Below are 16,242 nucleotides of genomic sequence, written 5' to 3'. Positions count from 1 at the left end.
CCACCCATTCAATAATAAACCATATATGCCAAATGGAGAAAATAGAATTTTTTTTTTAAAAAAAGAGCATAAAATGATTTATCTCTCTTTACTGTAGCTGAAAAAGCATATGGAATCAGAGTATATGCTACTCCAAGTAATTCGATCCTTTAAAATTATGTTTTTTTAAACTAATTGGACTTATAATGATCAGTATATTAATATGATGACTTTTGCTCCAGAGGATTACCATCCAATCCTACAAAATTCTATTTTTGTGTAAGGACTCTGGATAATATATTCAAAGTAATTAACTTTTAAGGAAAATATTATGAAGGAAAGCAGAATTTACGAAAAAGAACAACACTGAAAATCAAATACACCGTTACTTACAATTAGCTGTTTCAATCCAACAAAAGATTGTTCCACTGAGTTGGCATTTAGTACTTGTCTCTTTGCTGCAGCTTGCTCACCCAGGAAGCGAAGCATTAAGTCTTTAACTGCATCTCCCTTGAACGAATGCAAGAAAATATGTCAGGACAATAAAATCTCAATTACACTTAGCTAAAAAAAAAAAAAAAAAAAAAAAAATTTTTTTTTTTTTTAATCAGAACCCATAACGAAGCAAAATTTCCTTTTTCTCCACCGGTTTGTGGAGGAGAAAAAGTGGTTATAGTATAGTAAAACTCCAATTAACCAGAAGCTAAATGGCCACCATTATTAATAAATTGTATATTTTAAGAATTGTTCTTTACTTTGAAGAGAAAATGGACTTCACCATCTACCTTTACCAGGTAAATCTTTACAAGGCTTAGAGCAAGAGGCAAACTTAAAACTAGGCCAGCAGAGTGGCTTCAGGTGACGGGCTTTAGAGAGGACCCCACTGGTTTGAGGTGACACTGCTGGGGATAAGGGGCTTGTGGCGACTGAGGACAGGACAATGTGGGGGCACAGGTTCATGCTGGAGCAGCAGGCCTGAACAGCAGCTCTGCTAAAATCCCACCAATTCACCACGCTTGCCTGGACATTTATGGAAGCCTTTAGGGCCAAGGGCTAAAGAAATCAAGTTACCACTGGCCTTCGGGGGCCAGCCTTCTTTTCAATGCTGAGTTTACTTGCCAAACCAAAGCAAAATAAAGACTCCCTTTTACCATTATGTACTTTATAACCTTGCTCAGCTAATTCCTCCCTCCGAGGAGATAGGAAGGTACACTTTGGGTTGTACACCAGGGAAGGATCCATATTAGCTTTTCAATAGGGTAATTTTTCTTTTTATTAATGTACTTTAGATGAAGGTTTACAAAACAAACTAGCTTTTCATTAAACAACTAGTACACGTATTGTTTTGCGACATTGGTTACCAACCCCAAGACAAGTCAACACTTTCCCTACTTAATCTTGGGTTCCCTATTACCAGCTTTCCTGTCCCCTCGGCCTTGCCCCTGGACTGGTGTGTCTTTTTAGTCTTGTTTTGTTCTGTGGGCCTGTCTAATCTCAGGCTGAAGGGTGAACCTCAGGAGTGACTTCATTACTGAGCTAAAAGGGTGTCCAGGGGCCATCTTCTCGGGACTTCTCCAGTTTCTGTCAGGCCAGTAATTCTGATCTTTTTTTTGTCAGTTAGAATTTTGTTCTACATTTTTCTCAAACTTGTCTGGGACCCTCTATTGTGATCCCTGTCAGAGCAGTCAGTGGTGGTAGCTGGACTCAGTCTGGTGGAGGCTGTGGTAGTTGTGGTCCATTAGTCCATTGGACCAATCTTTCCCTTGTGTCCTTGGTTTTCTTCATTCTCCCTTGTTCCTAAAGTGGTGAGACCAGTGGAGTATCCTAGATGGCCACTCACAGGCGTTTAAGACCCCAGATGCTACTCAGCAAAGTAGGATATAGACCATTTTCTTTATAAACTATGTTCTGCCAATTGAGCTAGATGTTCCCCGAGACCATGGTCCTCACAGTCCTCAGTCCAGTAATTTAATCTGTCAGGGAGTTTGGATGTGTCTATGGAGCTTCCATGACCTTACCTGGGACAAGCTGTGCTGGCTTTCCCAGTATTGTGTACTGCAAGAGGGTAATTTCTATCTCAAAAATGGGTTCCTCAGATTATACAGATCTATGTTGTTATTGCTATGCAGCATTGAGTCGATTCTGACTTATAGTGACCCTATAGAACAGAGCAGAATGGTCCCACAGGGCTTCCTAGGCTGTAGTCTTTATGGAAGCAGATCACCAGGTCTTTTCTCTCGCGATCTTTTGGTTAGCAGCCGAACACTTAACCATTCCACCACCAGGGCTCCTTAGATCGATCTGTAGTCAGGGCTAACGAGTGTAAAAAGTGCAATTAATGGGTGAGGGGGAAAAGAAGGGGAAAGAAGAGGTGTACCGATGACCTGGAACGTCCAAGGGAAAATCTCTTAAGCTGGTGTGAAATATGGGTATGCTCCAAAGAAAGAAACCAGGGCTATTAGCATTCATAAGCTAATGTAATTCCCCACGGCTAAAGGAGAAAGGTAAAACATGTCAGAGATGGAATTTACCCGTTTTAATGACGTGTGGGAATGAGGGTCCCATCACGCTAATGCGCTAAGAAAGCTGTAAAGATCCCAGGCTTAAGTACTATTTTGGTGGCTGCACCACAAGGTTGCGGAAAGCATCTTAGGAATAAGGGAAAAGCTCTGAAGGCTGAGTGCATCTGAGGAGCAGCAGGAAGCACAGTTCACCAAGGCACTGTGCCCACTGCTGAGTGCTGACCTGCCAAGGAGGAGTAGCAATGCATATGCAATGAAGCAGCTCTCTTAAAGGTGTTGATGTACCGAGGGGAATTTGTCAGAGTGGCAAGAGGACAAAGAGCTGTGACATGAAGAGAGCTCTGAAGCATCCATTTCCCTTCTGGAGGTGCCACTGCCCTCGGAAAGGTGCTGGGGCTGGGGAGCAGCTGCTCTGAGGTTACTGAAATGCGCTGCGACAGGGCTCAGAGGCAGGCTGGAGTCAGCCTGACCTTCCGGTGACACGCACTCTCGGCTTCCAGCAGGGCGTGCGGGTGCTGCACCAGGGCATCCTTGAGGCTTGCTGACAGAGAAATGCAAGCACAGGAGCCCCCAGGCCTCCAGAGCTCCCTAGTGGGCCTCAGAGAGAAACAAAAACTAGGACAACCTCAAGAGGGGGTGGAACAAAGCCCGGATCGCTCCCTCCCAGTTAGCAAAAAAGCCTGCCTTTCAACCACCTGAAGGCTAATGTCATTGCTGCAGGTGGACACCAGGAGAGCTGATGGTGACTGAGGAGGAAGAGAAAATCAATTTGGAAATGTCTCCTGCGCAGACTTCACGCCAGTCCCAGTTCCCTTCCTATTGTTTCCCTATTCTTATTGGGGAAATAAAAAGCACTGAAGTGGGTCCAGTCGTAGGAAAGGTTATTTCAATCTTTTCCTGTTTTCCAAAATGGTGACATGGCGGGAGGGGGGAGGCAATATATAGACCGTGTTCACAAGAGATGCTGCTGAAATTGCCTGCTTCTCCCCTTTATGCTGACACTCTTCTATTGAGAAAAAGGAACTGACAGCCTGTGGCAGTCGGGATTCTGGTGGCTCTAGGTCACACATCTATTTCTTCTGCTGGGTGCAAAGCCTGGTGTTAAAGAGGCCAAACGGCACATCTTATATTGGGACAAAGATCTAGAAGCAGCAAGTTTATAATTTTTGTTTCCCGGGAGTCAGGTGAAATACTTCAAGTGCCAGAGCCACAAAAACAGCTAACTGAGCTAACTGATCTAGGAGGGATAATTAAAGGGCAAAATAAAAAGAGCTCAGACATATGGCTCCATAAAGCTTTGCAAGAAAGCAGCTCGTATCAGACAAAGAGTCTTATCTGAGCCAGAGGAGCAACGAAATAGGCAAAGAGCAAAATCAAATCTCAATGCTGGCGACGGAAGACCAATTTAATTCCTCCATCCTTGCAGCATTCTCAATTAATTAGGCCACACTGCAAAAATCTTTTGCTCTTAAAATTCCCTGTTAGTTAACATTTTAGTTACCAACGAAGTTCCTGAGATATAAGCATATGTACAGTGAAGAAACATTCCACTTATGAAAGCCTAACGACGTGGCAAAATGTTGGAGACAAAGTTAACTCTTGCTGTGTGACTAAACTGAAGGTGATAAATGGCACTGTGGGACCATGGTATCTTTTATTCCATATCTGCCAATGGTTATTGGAGTGAGCGCATGTGAATCCCTGGCTTGTTTTTATCCAGGAAGTTTTAGATAGCTATGTTGCTGATGGAGCCCTGGTGGTGGAGTGGTTAAGAGCTATGGTGAGCTAACGGCTGCTAACCAAAAGGTTGGCAGTTTGAATCCACCAACCACTCCTTGAAAACCCTATGGGGCAGTTCTACTCTGACCTATAGGGTTGTTATGAGTCGGAATCAACTTGATGGCGACGGGTTTTGGTATGTTGCTGATGGGAGTCCCTGAATGGTGCAGATGGGTAATAGGCTCAGCTGCTAATTGAAAGGTTGGAGGTTTGAGTCCCCCCAAAAGTGTTTCAGAATAAAGGCCTGGCAATTGAAAACCCTATGGAGCACAGTTTTAGTCTGGTACACGTGGGGTCACCACGAGTTGGAATTGACTCAAAGGCAACTCATTTATGTTGTTGATGGTTTCCAGGGGGCTGCACTTGGAATTGGAGCCCTGGTGGTACAATGGTTAAGTGTTTGGCTACTAACCAAAAGGTCTACCTGCCACTCTTGGAAACCCAACGAGGCTATTCTGATCTGTCCCATAGAGTTGCTATGAGTTGGACTGTCTGGAGGCAATGGGTTTTTATAGGCACTTGGAATGGATCCACCCAAAACCTTCAAATCAGCAAAACATTACCCGAAAGCCTACTTTATCCAGGGCAACGTCAGAGCAATGTGGGGAATGATATCCTGTGAACAAGCCAGGGACTCACTCCCAATCTGGCAGTGGAGACTGACGCTCCTTTCCTCTGGTCAGATGCATTTATGGAAACGCGCGTGGTTGATCCACAGCTATCAGACAGTGGTAGGCCTGTTCCCCCTCTGTACGTGGAAGAGTCTTGGTAGCCCCTTCTGGATTTCAATGGCCAAAGACAAAACAGAACCCAAAGCAGCTGATTCAAAGTTTGTGGGTTTTACCGTCTGGGGAACCTAAAGAAACAAGCGGTGGTGGCCCAGGTTCACCGAGAAGACAGCAGTCCTGCAGCAGTCCAAGAATGCACTGAGCCTTCTGCCAAAGTTCTACAGACTGGAGAAGTGCGGCTGTTTACCCTGGGAGCGTACTGCTCACTAGCTACCATGTGCGCTTTCTTCTAGGGGAAGTGAAACAACCTGAACAAATAAAAACAAAACCCCAAACTTGATTGAACACGATGGACATAATTAATGTCACTTAATTACACAAAGATTGTTGAAAAGGCACCTGTTTTTTTTTACCTATATATTTACCACAAAACAAAAATAAACCAAACCCGTTGCCACTGAGTTGATTCCGACTCATAGCGACCATATAGGACAGAGTAGAACTGCCCCATAGTGTTTCCAAGGAGCGGCTGGTGGATTCAAACTGCTGACCTTTTGGTCAGCAGCCAGATGCTTAACCATTGCACCACTCCCATTGCCTTCGAGTCAATTCCAACTCATAGTGCCCCTACAGGACAGAGTAGTACTGCCCGACAGGGTTTCCAAGGAGCACCTCGTGGATTTGAAATGCTGACCTTTTGGTTAGCAGCAGCAGCCCGTAACCACTACGCCACCACGGTTTCCAGTTAACCACTACTGGGGCCCCACGTTTATCACACACACACGAGATAAAACAACGACCACCCAAACTTGAGCATGTGTAGACACTGAAACGGTACTACACTGCTGGTGGGCACGTAAAATGGCGTCATTATTTTAGAAAACTGTTTGCCAGTTCCTTAAAATCTTAACACACAGTTATCACATGACCAGCAATTCTACTTCTAGGCATATACACAAGATACATGAAAACACATGCAGAACCTTGTACGTGAGTGTTCATAGCGGCATTATGCGTGATAGCCAAAGAAGTAAAAACAATCCAAAGGTCCATCAACTGATTAGTGGATCAAGGAAATGTGGAATATCCATACAATGGAATGTTATTTAGCAATGAAAATAAGTGACGTATAGATGCATGCTACAATGTGTACAAATCTTGAAAACACTAAGCTAAGTGAAAAAAGTGGGTCACGGAAGTCCACGTATTGTGCTTTTTCAAAGGTTTGTCTGTGTGGGATCAAACCGACAACAGCACCTCAAAAGGTTAGACAAGATGCTTAGGAGGCTGGGAGTTTATGTCAAGGGTGGTGGAATCTGAGAAAGGATAGGGAGAACAGTTACACAACTTAAAGGCTGGAAACAATGTCACTGAGCTGTACATGTAAAACTTGTTAGAACGGTGTATCCTTTGCTGTGTGTATTTTCACGAAAAAAAAAAAAAAAAGTCCACATATTGTATGATCCTATTTATATGCAATGTCCAGAACTGGCAAGTCTATGAAGACAGAGAGCAGATTAGTAGTTATCTAGGGCTGAGGGGGTTGGGAAGAATGAGGAGTGACTATTAACACACGCTGAGTCTCTTTTGGGGTGATCAAAGTGTTCCAAAATTGACTGTGGTCATGGTCGCACAACTCTGTGAATATGCTAAAAACCATGGCATTGTATACTTCAAACAGGTAACTGTGTGGTATGTGAATTATATCACCACAAAGCCTTAAAAGCAAAAGCAAACTCAAACCCCTTTTCTTACAGAGCCCTAAACAACTCACAATTTAAGAGACTGCTTTAACAAGTAAATCAGCTTTAAGAATGGTACCAAATGTTTCTGGCCTGGCCTCTTCAAATCTTCCCTAGTTCATTCACATTTCAATTTAATTAAGCATTCTTTAGATTAGGAATTTAAGAAAGAGAAAAGAGATCCGTTTGTATGTGTGCTGAACAAAAGACAAAAGTTGTGATTTTTGCTTCTGTTCCTTATATGGAAACTAGGGCTGGACTTATATTCTGATGTAAACAGCTAGAATACTGGGCAAGGTACAGGAAAAAATTGTTTTCAGATGCCGAAAAGGGCTGTGAACCCCTGAGAGAATGGGAAAAATGAATTGAGCCCTTGAGCCTAAAGGCAGCTTTTAGACCACAGTCAAGCCAGAAATCCCCAGCAGAGCATGGCGAACTATGTGAGGTGAGAAGACACAGTTTGGAGTTTGAAGAGGCTGGAACCAATTCAACTAGGCTCTGAGTTCTAGTAATGACTTTGCCACATACCCATGGGGATTTGCTCTTACCTCTATCAAAAAATATTTTACTATAACTACAGGCATCCATTTATAAGTCTTCTTCTCCTAGATTATGACGTAAATTCTCCAGAGCAAGGACAATACCTTATCCCTTTATATCACTAGGACAGTGAGTATCTGGAACATGGCCGACTCGTTACATGTATGAACCACCTTGGCCTCAGTTTCCTTATCACGGATGAATTGGAATGGATCAGAAATCTTTAACTTTTTTTAAAGGAATAGGTACTTTCCATTTCTTGGAAGCTTTGCGTTCATAGAGGGATTGTAGAAGATACAGTACCTGATGTCTTTGGCTTTATGGAGGTTGCTAGGGTTTCTGACTTGAGGACTATGAGCCGCCTAGACCACAGCGCCGTGCTGGTGCAACGGTTAGGTGCTCAGCTGCTAACCATAAGGTTGGCGGTTCACATTCACCCAGTGGCTCCGTGGGAGACAAGATCTGGCAATCTGCTCCAGTAAAGGTTACAGCCTAGAAAACCTTACGCACAGTTGTTTCTACTCTGTCACATAAGGTCGCTATGAGCCAGAATGGTCTTGACAGCACACAACAACATGTACTCCTCTGATGGAAATCTTATAAAATCCAAATAGCAGGCAGGGTGAGAGGGAAAGGTGGGAGAAATAAGGGGAACAGGCGCAAAAAAAAAGGGGGGGGGTAGTGGAAACAACCAGCTTGAAAATGTGTACGTCATGTTTCCAGATCTACCAGCAGCCAGAATATACCACAGAGGTGCCCTGTCATACAGCCCTCAGGAACCAAAATTCCAAATTCCTTTGCCACTGAGGCTTTGCTGCTTTCATTTTTTTTTTTACTTTTTAGTTGTTTTTATTTTATTTATTCCATTTTCTATTTTTCATGAACAAGTTTCACAGAAACAATTCTCCAGCTTTCTTTTCTTACTGACTCTGCATATTTCTGAACTACTATTTCCTCCACAAACTTGCCATTTACTTCTTTGAGAAGAACAAACACCATCTACAACTATAATTAGTTGAAAATAATATTTTTCATATGATGCTACTATAGTTAATTTTTAAAGGTTTCTTAGACGGTCATAAAAATTGCCTACGTAATAAACATTTTTGCAAATTTCAAGTTTTATCTCATAGGAAGGGGATTTTGAATAAGGTACTGACAGATGAGCAATACAATTTAAATAAGTGTTTTAGAAACCTGAATTTATGACCAACAATGCTTTAACAGTAACAATAGCAGAGAGAAAAAAAACTTGTCAATAAATAGATCCAACAAATGGCTGGTTGACATTTTAAAAGCTTGGTGTGCACAGGAAGTTAACAGAGAAACCATTCTTTGTTATACTAATCTTAAGAACCCTGGGAAACTCAGTATTTCCATTTAAGATAAACCTTAAAGTTTTCATTTCCACCCAGGGAACGAAATAGTTCTTTAAAGGGTAATACATACCTGAAGAGACACTGAGTGAACAAACATTTGTTAATCTACCACACTTGTTATATGTGAAAGTCAAAAGTATTCGGGGAACTATTCTTAGTTAAAATTTCTATTTGCCATGGAGTGTCCAAAGCAACCACTGTGAACTGTAAGAGCAATGGAAAAACATTAGGATTTAAAGGAAGCAAAGAGAAGAGACCACCTCCTGGCTGGCCTCTAAGTCCGTGCTCTCTACATATAATAAAAACCCAGTACCCAGTGCCTGAGTGCCCATATATACTTGCTGACTGGCTGAATACCCTACCTATTTCACAGTTAGCCATCAGGAACCCTGACAGGTGAGGTAAGTAACAGAAGCTTCAAAGCTACGAAGGCAGAAATGGTTTGGTGGTAGAATTCTCGCCTTCCATGCGGAAGACCCGTGTTTGATTTCCCGCCAAAGCACCTCAAGCGCAATCACCACCCACCTGTCAGTGGAGATTTGGGTGTTGCTACGATGCTGAACAGGTTTCAGCAGAGCTTCCAGACTAAAACCGACTAGGGAGCAAGGTCTGGAAGTCTATTGCTGAAAAATCAGCTAATAAAAACCCTGTGGATCACAACGGTCCAATCCCATTATGCACAGGGTTGCTACGAGTCAGGGCCGACTGGATGGCAGCTAACAACAGATGCCCTTTACTTATAAATCAGTAAAAGTTGCCATGGAGCCGATTCTGACCCATGGTGACATACGTGTCAGAGGAGAACGGTGCTCCACAGGGTTTTCAGTGGCTGATTCTTCAAGAAGTACATTGCTAGGCCTTTCTTACGTGCTACCTCTGGGTGAACTCGAACCTCCAGCCTTCCAGTTAGCAGCTGAGTACATTAACCATTTATACCACCCAGGGACACCCTACTTATAAACACAGCCTATTTAATTGATTTGATCTAATTAAGCTAGCCAAGTTTTAGACCTTGTGTTTCTCAACTCAAGAATTACTGGCATTTTGGGTGAGATAATTTTTTATTGTATGGTATTACCCAGCCATTACCGGGTAGTTAGCACTCTTGGCTCTACCCACCAAACGCCATTTGCTCTTCCCAGCCCTTCTGACAACCAAAATGAAACCTCTACACCTTTCCAAAAGCACCCTAGGACCGCTGGGTCCCCGGTACCCTGTTGGAAAAAAACCAAACCAGTGGCTGTAGAGTGGATTCCGACTCAAGTGGATTCCGTGTGTGCAGAGTAGAACTGCACTCCATAGGGTTTTCAAGACTGTGACCTTTTGGAAGCAGACTGCCAGGCCTTTCTTCTGAGGTACCTCTCGGTGAGTCTGAACCACCAACCTTGCTACTAGTAGTTGTGCACTTTGCTGTCTGCACTATCCAGGGACTCTACCTTGTGGGAACCACTGGGTTATGTCATTTTCCTTGGCAATCTTCAGTTTTCCCCTGAATTACAACCACAGGGGGAAATACACAGCAAACAAAAGACAATTCAAAAAGGAAGTGTTAAATGCCAGATCCACTGATATGATAGGAACTTAATATCAGAGAGTACAGAATACAAAGACTCCAAGAAGTGGAGGAAGTGAAGAAACATGAAGCAGAACACTGAAGTCATCTTGGGGCTGTAGGTATGGAGGGAGGGCTGAGGAAGAAGAGAACAGGATTCAGTGAAAAATAAATCAAATCTTAAGCATCCAAATACCCCCTGAAATCACAGTCCAATAATTGGTATTCATTGAAAAGATCCTATAAAGGCTGAACTATGTTCAGTATATTGTGCTTAAAAAAGCAGGGAAGCTTGCCTAGAATCTAAAACACCAAATGAAACCTGTTCCCATTGAGTCGATTCCAACTCATACGACCCAGAATTGAGCTGCCCCGTAGGGTTCCCAAGGAGCAGCTGGTGGATTTGAACTGCCGACCTTTTGATTGGCAGCCTAAGCTCTCAATCTAAGCTCTTAGCCACTGCGCCGCCAGGTGCTCCATGCCTAGAACAATGCCTGGTAAATAGTAAGTCAATAAATATATACCCAATAGATGAATATCCAAAATCAGGATGACTACAGGCTTACATTTCAGTTGCCTGAAAAAAGTAATTAACTGGCTTCACTTTTTCAAGCATGTCACTTTTTTTGTTTCCAGCACTCACAGGGCTCGGCAATCTACCCATCTAATAAAAATAGTCATAGTTGTGCAATTGGCTATTCTTCTAAGAGACAGCTGCTGAAGCCTGTCGGGCCTTCTTTCAGATCCAGGAAAATGGGTACAGGGTATAAATCAAGTGAACTGGTAGGCACAGTGCTTTCTCATGCACCTAGCCACAAAGAAGCTGCTAATGCTATCTGCAATCTGGTGTAATAAAGCATGATATCCAAATAAATTAATTTGTGTATATATACACATATATATACATATACATATTTATAGTTACAAAATCTTACCATACTATATATATTAGTTTATGTCTCATCTTTTAAATTTAACATTAAAATGGGAGCCTCATCAGGTATTCTGCAATAACATAATTTATAATGCCTACATAAATATTCACGGTAAAGATGAGATGAGTCAAATGTGTCCAACTAACCTCCTGATGATGGACTTTTAGAATTTTTTGGATTTTTTTTTATAATTATGAACTACTTTGATGGACACTCCAGTAGCTAGGTATTTGTATAAAAGTGTGATTATTTTCTTATGATAAATTTCTAAGAGCAGAGTTTTTAGGTCAAAGGGTTGTCTGAGACTGCTTATTTTCTCACTCTCTAGCAAACACTGAAAAATTATAAATAAAACATCCAAAGAGATGGATGGAAAATGGAAACAATTACTTTGATTGTCTTTACCTTTAAGATTAAACTTTTTTATATTACCATTTACTATGTTATGGATTGAACTGTGTCCCCTCAAAATAAGTGTTGTAAATCCTAACCCCTATACATCTGGATAGGAGCCCTAGTGGTGCAGCAGTTAAGAGCTTGGCTGATAACCAAAAGGCTGGCAGTTCGAATTCACCAGCTGCTCCTTGGAAACCCTATGGGGCAGCTCTACTCTGTCCTATGGAGTTGCTATGAGTTGGAATTGACTCGACAGCAATGGGTTTTTTTTTTTTTTTGGTGCATACATGTGGATATGATCTCATTTGGAATAGGGTTATCTTTGTTATGTTAATAAGGCCATATCAGGGTACAATGTATCTTAAGCCAGTCACTTCTGAGCTACAAAAAGGGCAGATTAGGCACAGAGAGAAGCAAGCTCAAATACTGATGCCATGTGGAGATTACTAAGGAATCCAGGGAGAGAAGCTTAAAGATTTTCCCCCAGAACAGACAGAAATCCTTCCCCTGGAGCGAGTACTCTGAAATTGGACTTCTGGCCTCCTAGGCTGTGAGAAAATAAATTTCTGTTTGTTAAAGTCACTCACTTGTGGTATTGCTATTGCAGCAGCACCAGACAACTAACATGCTGTACGTAACTCCTACATATTTTTATGATTTGTTATTTTTTGGGATGTTTGGATTTTTCTTATTGAATCTATAAATATCCTTTCTATATCAAGCATGTTATATGTGTAACAAATATATTTTTCCAGATTAAAAAAAAAAAGTAATGGGTTTATCATTTATTGCAACTCAAATGTCACAAATATACTGGTCATACAAAGTTCAAATTTACTTTAGAGAATTAAGATGTAACTATATATCTCGCTGTATTTCTAAGATTCTGAGTAGACCTTTAAATTAGGGGAATCAGCAGAGTTCCCAATTACCCAGGGACATAATTACAAAGACTTTCACAATCAGGATCTTAGTGACTGCTGAAAAATAAGGATATTTTAACCATTTTAAAGGTACGTATTTTTTAGATAGAAATAGACTACAAGGAAAGAGATAATGAGTCTAGAATTATTTTTTCACTGAAAAGATTTCCATTAGAGAAATGCCTTTTAAAAACATCCGACATCTTACCTGAATGTTGTCAAACTTTAAGCCTGGCATGGTGAGATTCTCTTTGTCTATGAACACTGTGCTATACTGTTGAGTTGCTACAGAAATCAAAACGTTCCTGGTCGCCTCACTAGGAAGCCATGCGTCATTTCTTCGGTCCATCTCACTCATGTTCAGGGCTGTGGCAAAGGGGTCATCGCTCCCTGCAAAAACAGCTTGTATCTGTGAAAATGGTTTCGGTGACTGAGAAATTTCTAGAGAGGCTGTGGAAATAGCCGATTCTGATCTGTCAATCCCAGGAGAGGAGGATGGCTCAGCGGAATCGGGAGACTTGTCTCCCGCTGGAGCGGTGAGTGAAGACAATTTTTCTGGAACTGAAGAGCCTGCGTTAGGATTGCTGACAGAAATGAAAGTGGATGTGGTAAACGAATCGAAGAAGTCAGAAGCCAAGGAACTCGTGGTCGTATCTCCAAAAAACTTACTCAGGCTGGGACTTGGCTGAACCATCTGAGGAGGCGTCTTGGCTGGAGTTTCACTTGCACTGCTGAAACTAGGAGATTTTACCATCTGAGACTCAAAGCCATCGTGAAGAAATAAGTGAGACTGGGAATTAGCTGTGTTTGATTGACTAAAGATGGTGCACACGGGGACAGGCTCATCTTTAGAAGAAGACTGACTGGAAGACATTTCTGATATCTGTTCTTCGGGATCAGTTTTCTCGTCACTTGGGACTGAGGCAGCTGCATCTTCACTTTCAAAGACAGGCACGCCTTTTACTTCTTCTTGTGTTGGGTCTTCTTTCAAAGAGGCTCTGCTATCAGGGGTCATGTCGGAGACATCTTTAGGAGTATCATCACGGTCAGTTTCACTGTCATTACTCAGAGTATCAATTTCTTCTCTTTCTATCTTTTCCATTCTGCTATCCGCGTTGCCTTCTACGGGCTCCACAACATCCTGCAAACAGCCAAGTTCACCCACATCATCTTCACTATTATTAGGAGAGTCAGAAATGAGCACACTTTCCATCATTTGCTCGTTAAGCTTATCTATGAAGTTACTAGAATCTTCTGAGATGGTCTCATTCTCTTCAGACCCAAATTCATCTCCACCAAGGTCAATGGTTTCCTCATGAAAAAGAAGCTGCCCTTGTTCCTCCTCAGTCACCTCCTGAATGATGTTCTCCATTCCCACCTCAGCTGGAGGAGACTTCTCAGTCATGTTCTGGTCAGTACCGTTGGCATTTTCCATAGTTGCCTGAAACTGAGACAAATACAAATTAACCCCATCAGTTTTGTATTCAAGTTATTATTAAGCTAATTTGATCTTATTATTAAAATTGTGTTTGATTCAAGAATGTTTGGTGTAATATTATCCAATGATTCCAAGCTCAAAAGACTTCCATTTCTTCAGCCTTTTCGATACTACTCATTCTTTAAGGCTCAACTGATGTCTCGCTCATCCTCAAAACATTCCCCAGCCATTCCAACCTATAATAATCTCTTTGCCCTCTCCTGGGTTTATAATGTTGTCTACCTCATTCTGAGAATTTGAGACATTGAGTGTCATGGATTGAGTTGTGTCTCCCCAAAAATGTGTGTTACTAACTTCGTTAGGCCATGATTCCCAGTATTCTGTGGTTGTCCTCCATTTTGTGATTATCATTTTATGTTAAAGAAGATTTTTTTTTTTACCAGGTCACATCCCTGATCCAATGTAAAGGGAGTTTCCCTGAGGTGTGGCCTGCACTACCTTTCATCTCTCAAGAGATAAAACGGAAGCAAGCAGAGAGTGGCGACCTCACACCACCAAGAAAGATACATCGGGGACAGCATGTTCTTTAGGCCTGGGGTGCCTGCACAGAGAAGCTTCCTCCAGAGCCAATAGTGAGAGAAAGCCTTCCCCTGGAGCTGATGCCCTGGAATTTGGACTTTTAGCCAACTTTACTGTGAGAAAATAAACTTCTCTTTGTTAATGCCATCCACTTGTGGTACTTCTGTTACAGCAGCACCAGAGGACTAAGACATTGAGAACAGCACGAACGAAACTTAAGCGGTAAAAAAGCAAAAGGCGTACTCACTGAGCAGTGACTGCTGAAGCTGATGACAGGAATCAGTAACACTTATTAAGCTCTTACAAAGTGGCAGGCTTTCCAAGTGCTTTGCATGTTCCGTATTTTCTTATTTAATCCTTACCACACCCCTGTGATATATATAGCTGCTATCATTTTCCTTGTTCTGAAGATGAGGAAAACTGAGTCTTAGAGAGATCACGTGGATTGTTCAAAATCAACAGCAAGGAAGTGGAGAAGCCAAAAGCAGCTAAAGCTGAAATGGTGGGTTGACACTGGATGGTAGAGAGTCACAGATTGAGGCAAGGATTTGAACCCTAACAAAAGGCATTTGTTCCTTTTCTTGAAGAACTTTGTTTTTGGGGGACCAAAAAAAAAAAAAAAACCAAACTCAGTGCTGTCGAGTTGATTCCGACTCATATCGACCCTATAGGAAGGAGTAGAACTGCCCCATGGAGTTTCCAAGGAGCGCCTGGCGGATCTGAACTGCCGACCTCTTGGTTAGCACCCATAGCACTTAACCACTACACCACCAGGGTTTCCTTTTCTTTTGGGGGGGACGGTAAAAATTACTTTATATAGTTCTGCTCTCATAATGAACAAATTCAAATTAAAGAAACCTAAGCGACTATGACAAAAGACAGTTTTCTCAGGGGGGAAAAAATACCTTTTTGACCTTTAAAAACTATACTTGGCTGATCTCTAGATTACTTTTTTCCTGTCAACACTTCCATCCATTTTCCAAATTAGCTTTGCTTTCCCATAGCATGGATCACCATGAGACCTGAACGCAAAATTATTTTAAAGCAGATAATTAAATATTTTAGGGAAGCTTCTTATCTAGCATAGTCAGGTACTAGTTCCCCATTTCTTACATACTCATCCATTAAAAAAAAAAAAAAATTACTAGCTATAAATTAGAAAAAAAAAAATACACCAGATAGGAACAAACCCCATTTATTCCTGTAATGTTTTCACGGGGAGGCTGCCTCGAGAATATCAAAGTGTAGAATCCATCATATGTAAATAAAGCTTTTCCATCTGGTTTTACCTGCCCGTCAGTGGAAACCTGTGGGCTGCTATGAGGCTGAAAGGTTTTAGCAGAGTGTCCAGGCTAGGATGGAACAGAAGAAAAGCCTGGTGATCTACTGCCAAAAATCAGCCAAAGAAAACCCCGTGAATCACAATGGTCTGATAAGTAACCCATCATGGGGACCATGAAGGGCTGGGCGTCGTGTTGTTCTGTTGTGCATGGGATTGCTATGAGCCCAGGGTTGACCCAAAGGCAGCTGACAACAACAATCACTGTGAATCACGCATTAATTGTGAGGATTGTGTAATTATACTAAGAAATAACCACTTCAGCAATAATCAAAGAAATCCAGATTAACATTATGGGGGATGTGCGTGCGTGTGCGTGTGTGTATAGCCTATTGCACTGGCGAGAAACTTTTAGAGATGACAATTTTGTGGACATTGACTTACTGTTGGTGGGAATATAACCTTTGTGAA

At 41.9% G+C, this 16,242-nt stretch overlaps 1 protein-coding gene across 12 annotated transcripts in view; it reads right to left on the bottom strand.

Annotated features, from left to right (window-relative positions):
• Window positions 1–16,242, bottom strand: part of TRAPPC12 (trafficking protein particle complex subunit 12) — a 113,900-nt gene that overhangs the window by 91,447 nt on the left and 6,211 nt on the right. For all 12 annotated transcript variants that reach the window (XR_010323539.1, XR_010323540.1, XR_010323541.1 and 9 more), the window contains 2 exons: window positions 12,684–13,922; window positions 373–489 (listed from right to left, as the gene is read on the bottom strand). Coding sequence is in view for 8 of the 12 variants with exons in the window: in XM_023550401.2 (XP_023406169.1) it covers window positions 373–489; window positions 12,684–13,910 (1,344 nt within the window). In the remaining 4 variants the exon portion in view is untranslated. The remainder of the gene's footprint in view (window positions 1–372; window positions 490–12,683; window positions 13,923–16,242) is intronic.

This window comes from Loxodonta africana, chromosome 12 (assembly GCF_030014295.1).
Source record: "Loxodonta africana isolate mLoxAfr1 chromosome 12, mLoxAfr1.hap2, whole genome shotgun sequence".
NCBI classification, from domain to species: domain Eukaryota; kingdom Metazoa; phylum Chordata; class Mammalia; order Proboscidea; family Elephantidae; genus Loxodonta; species Loxodonta africana.
Note: the sequence above shows the minus strand (reverse complement) of the source record. Positions and strands in the feature narration are given on the sequence as shown.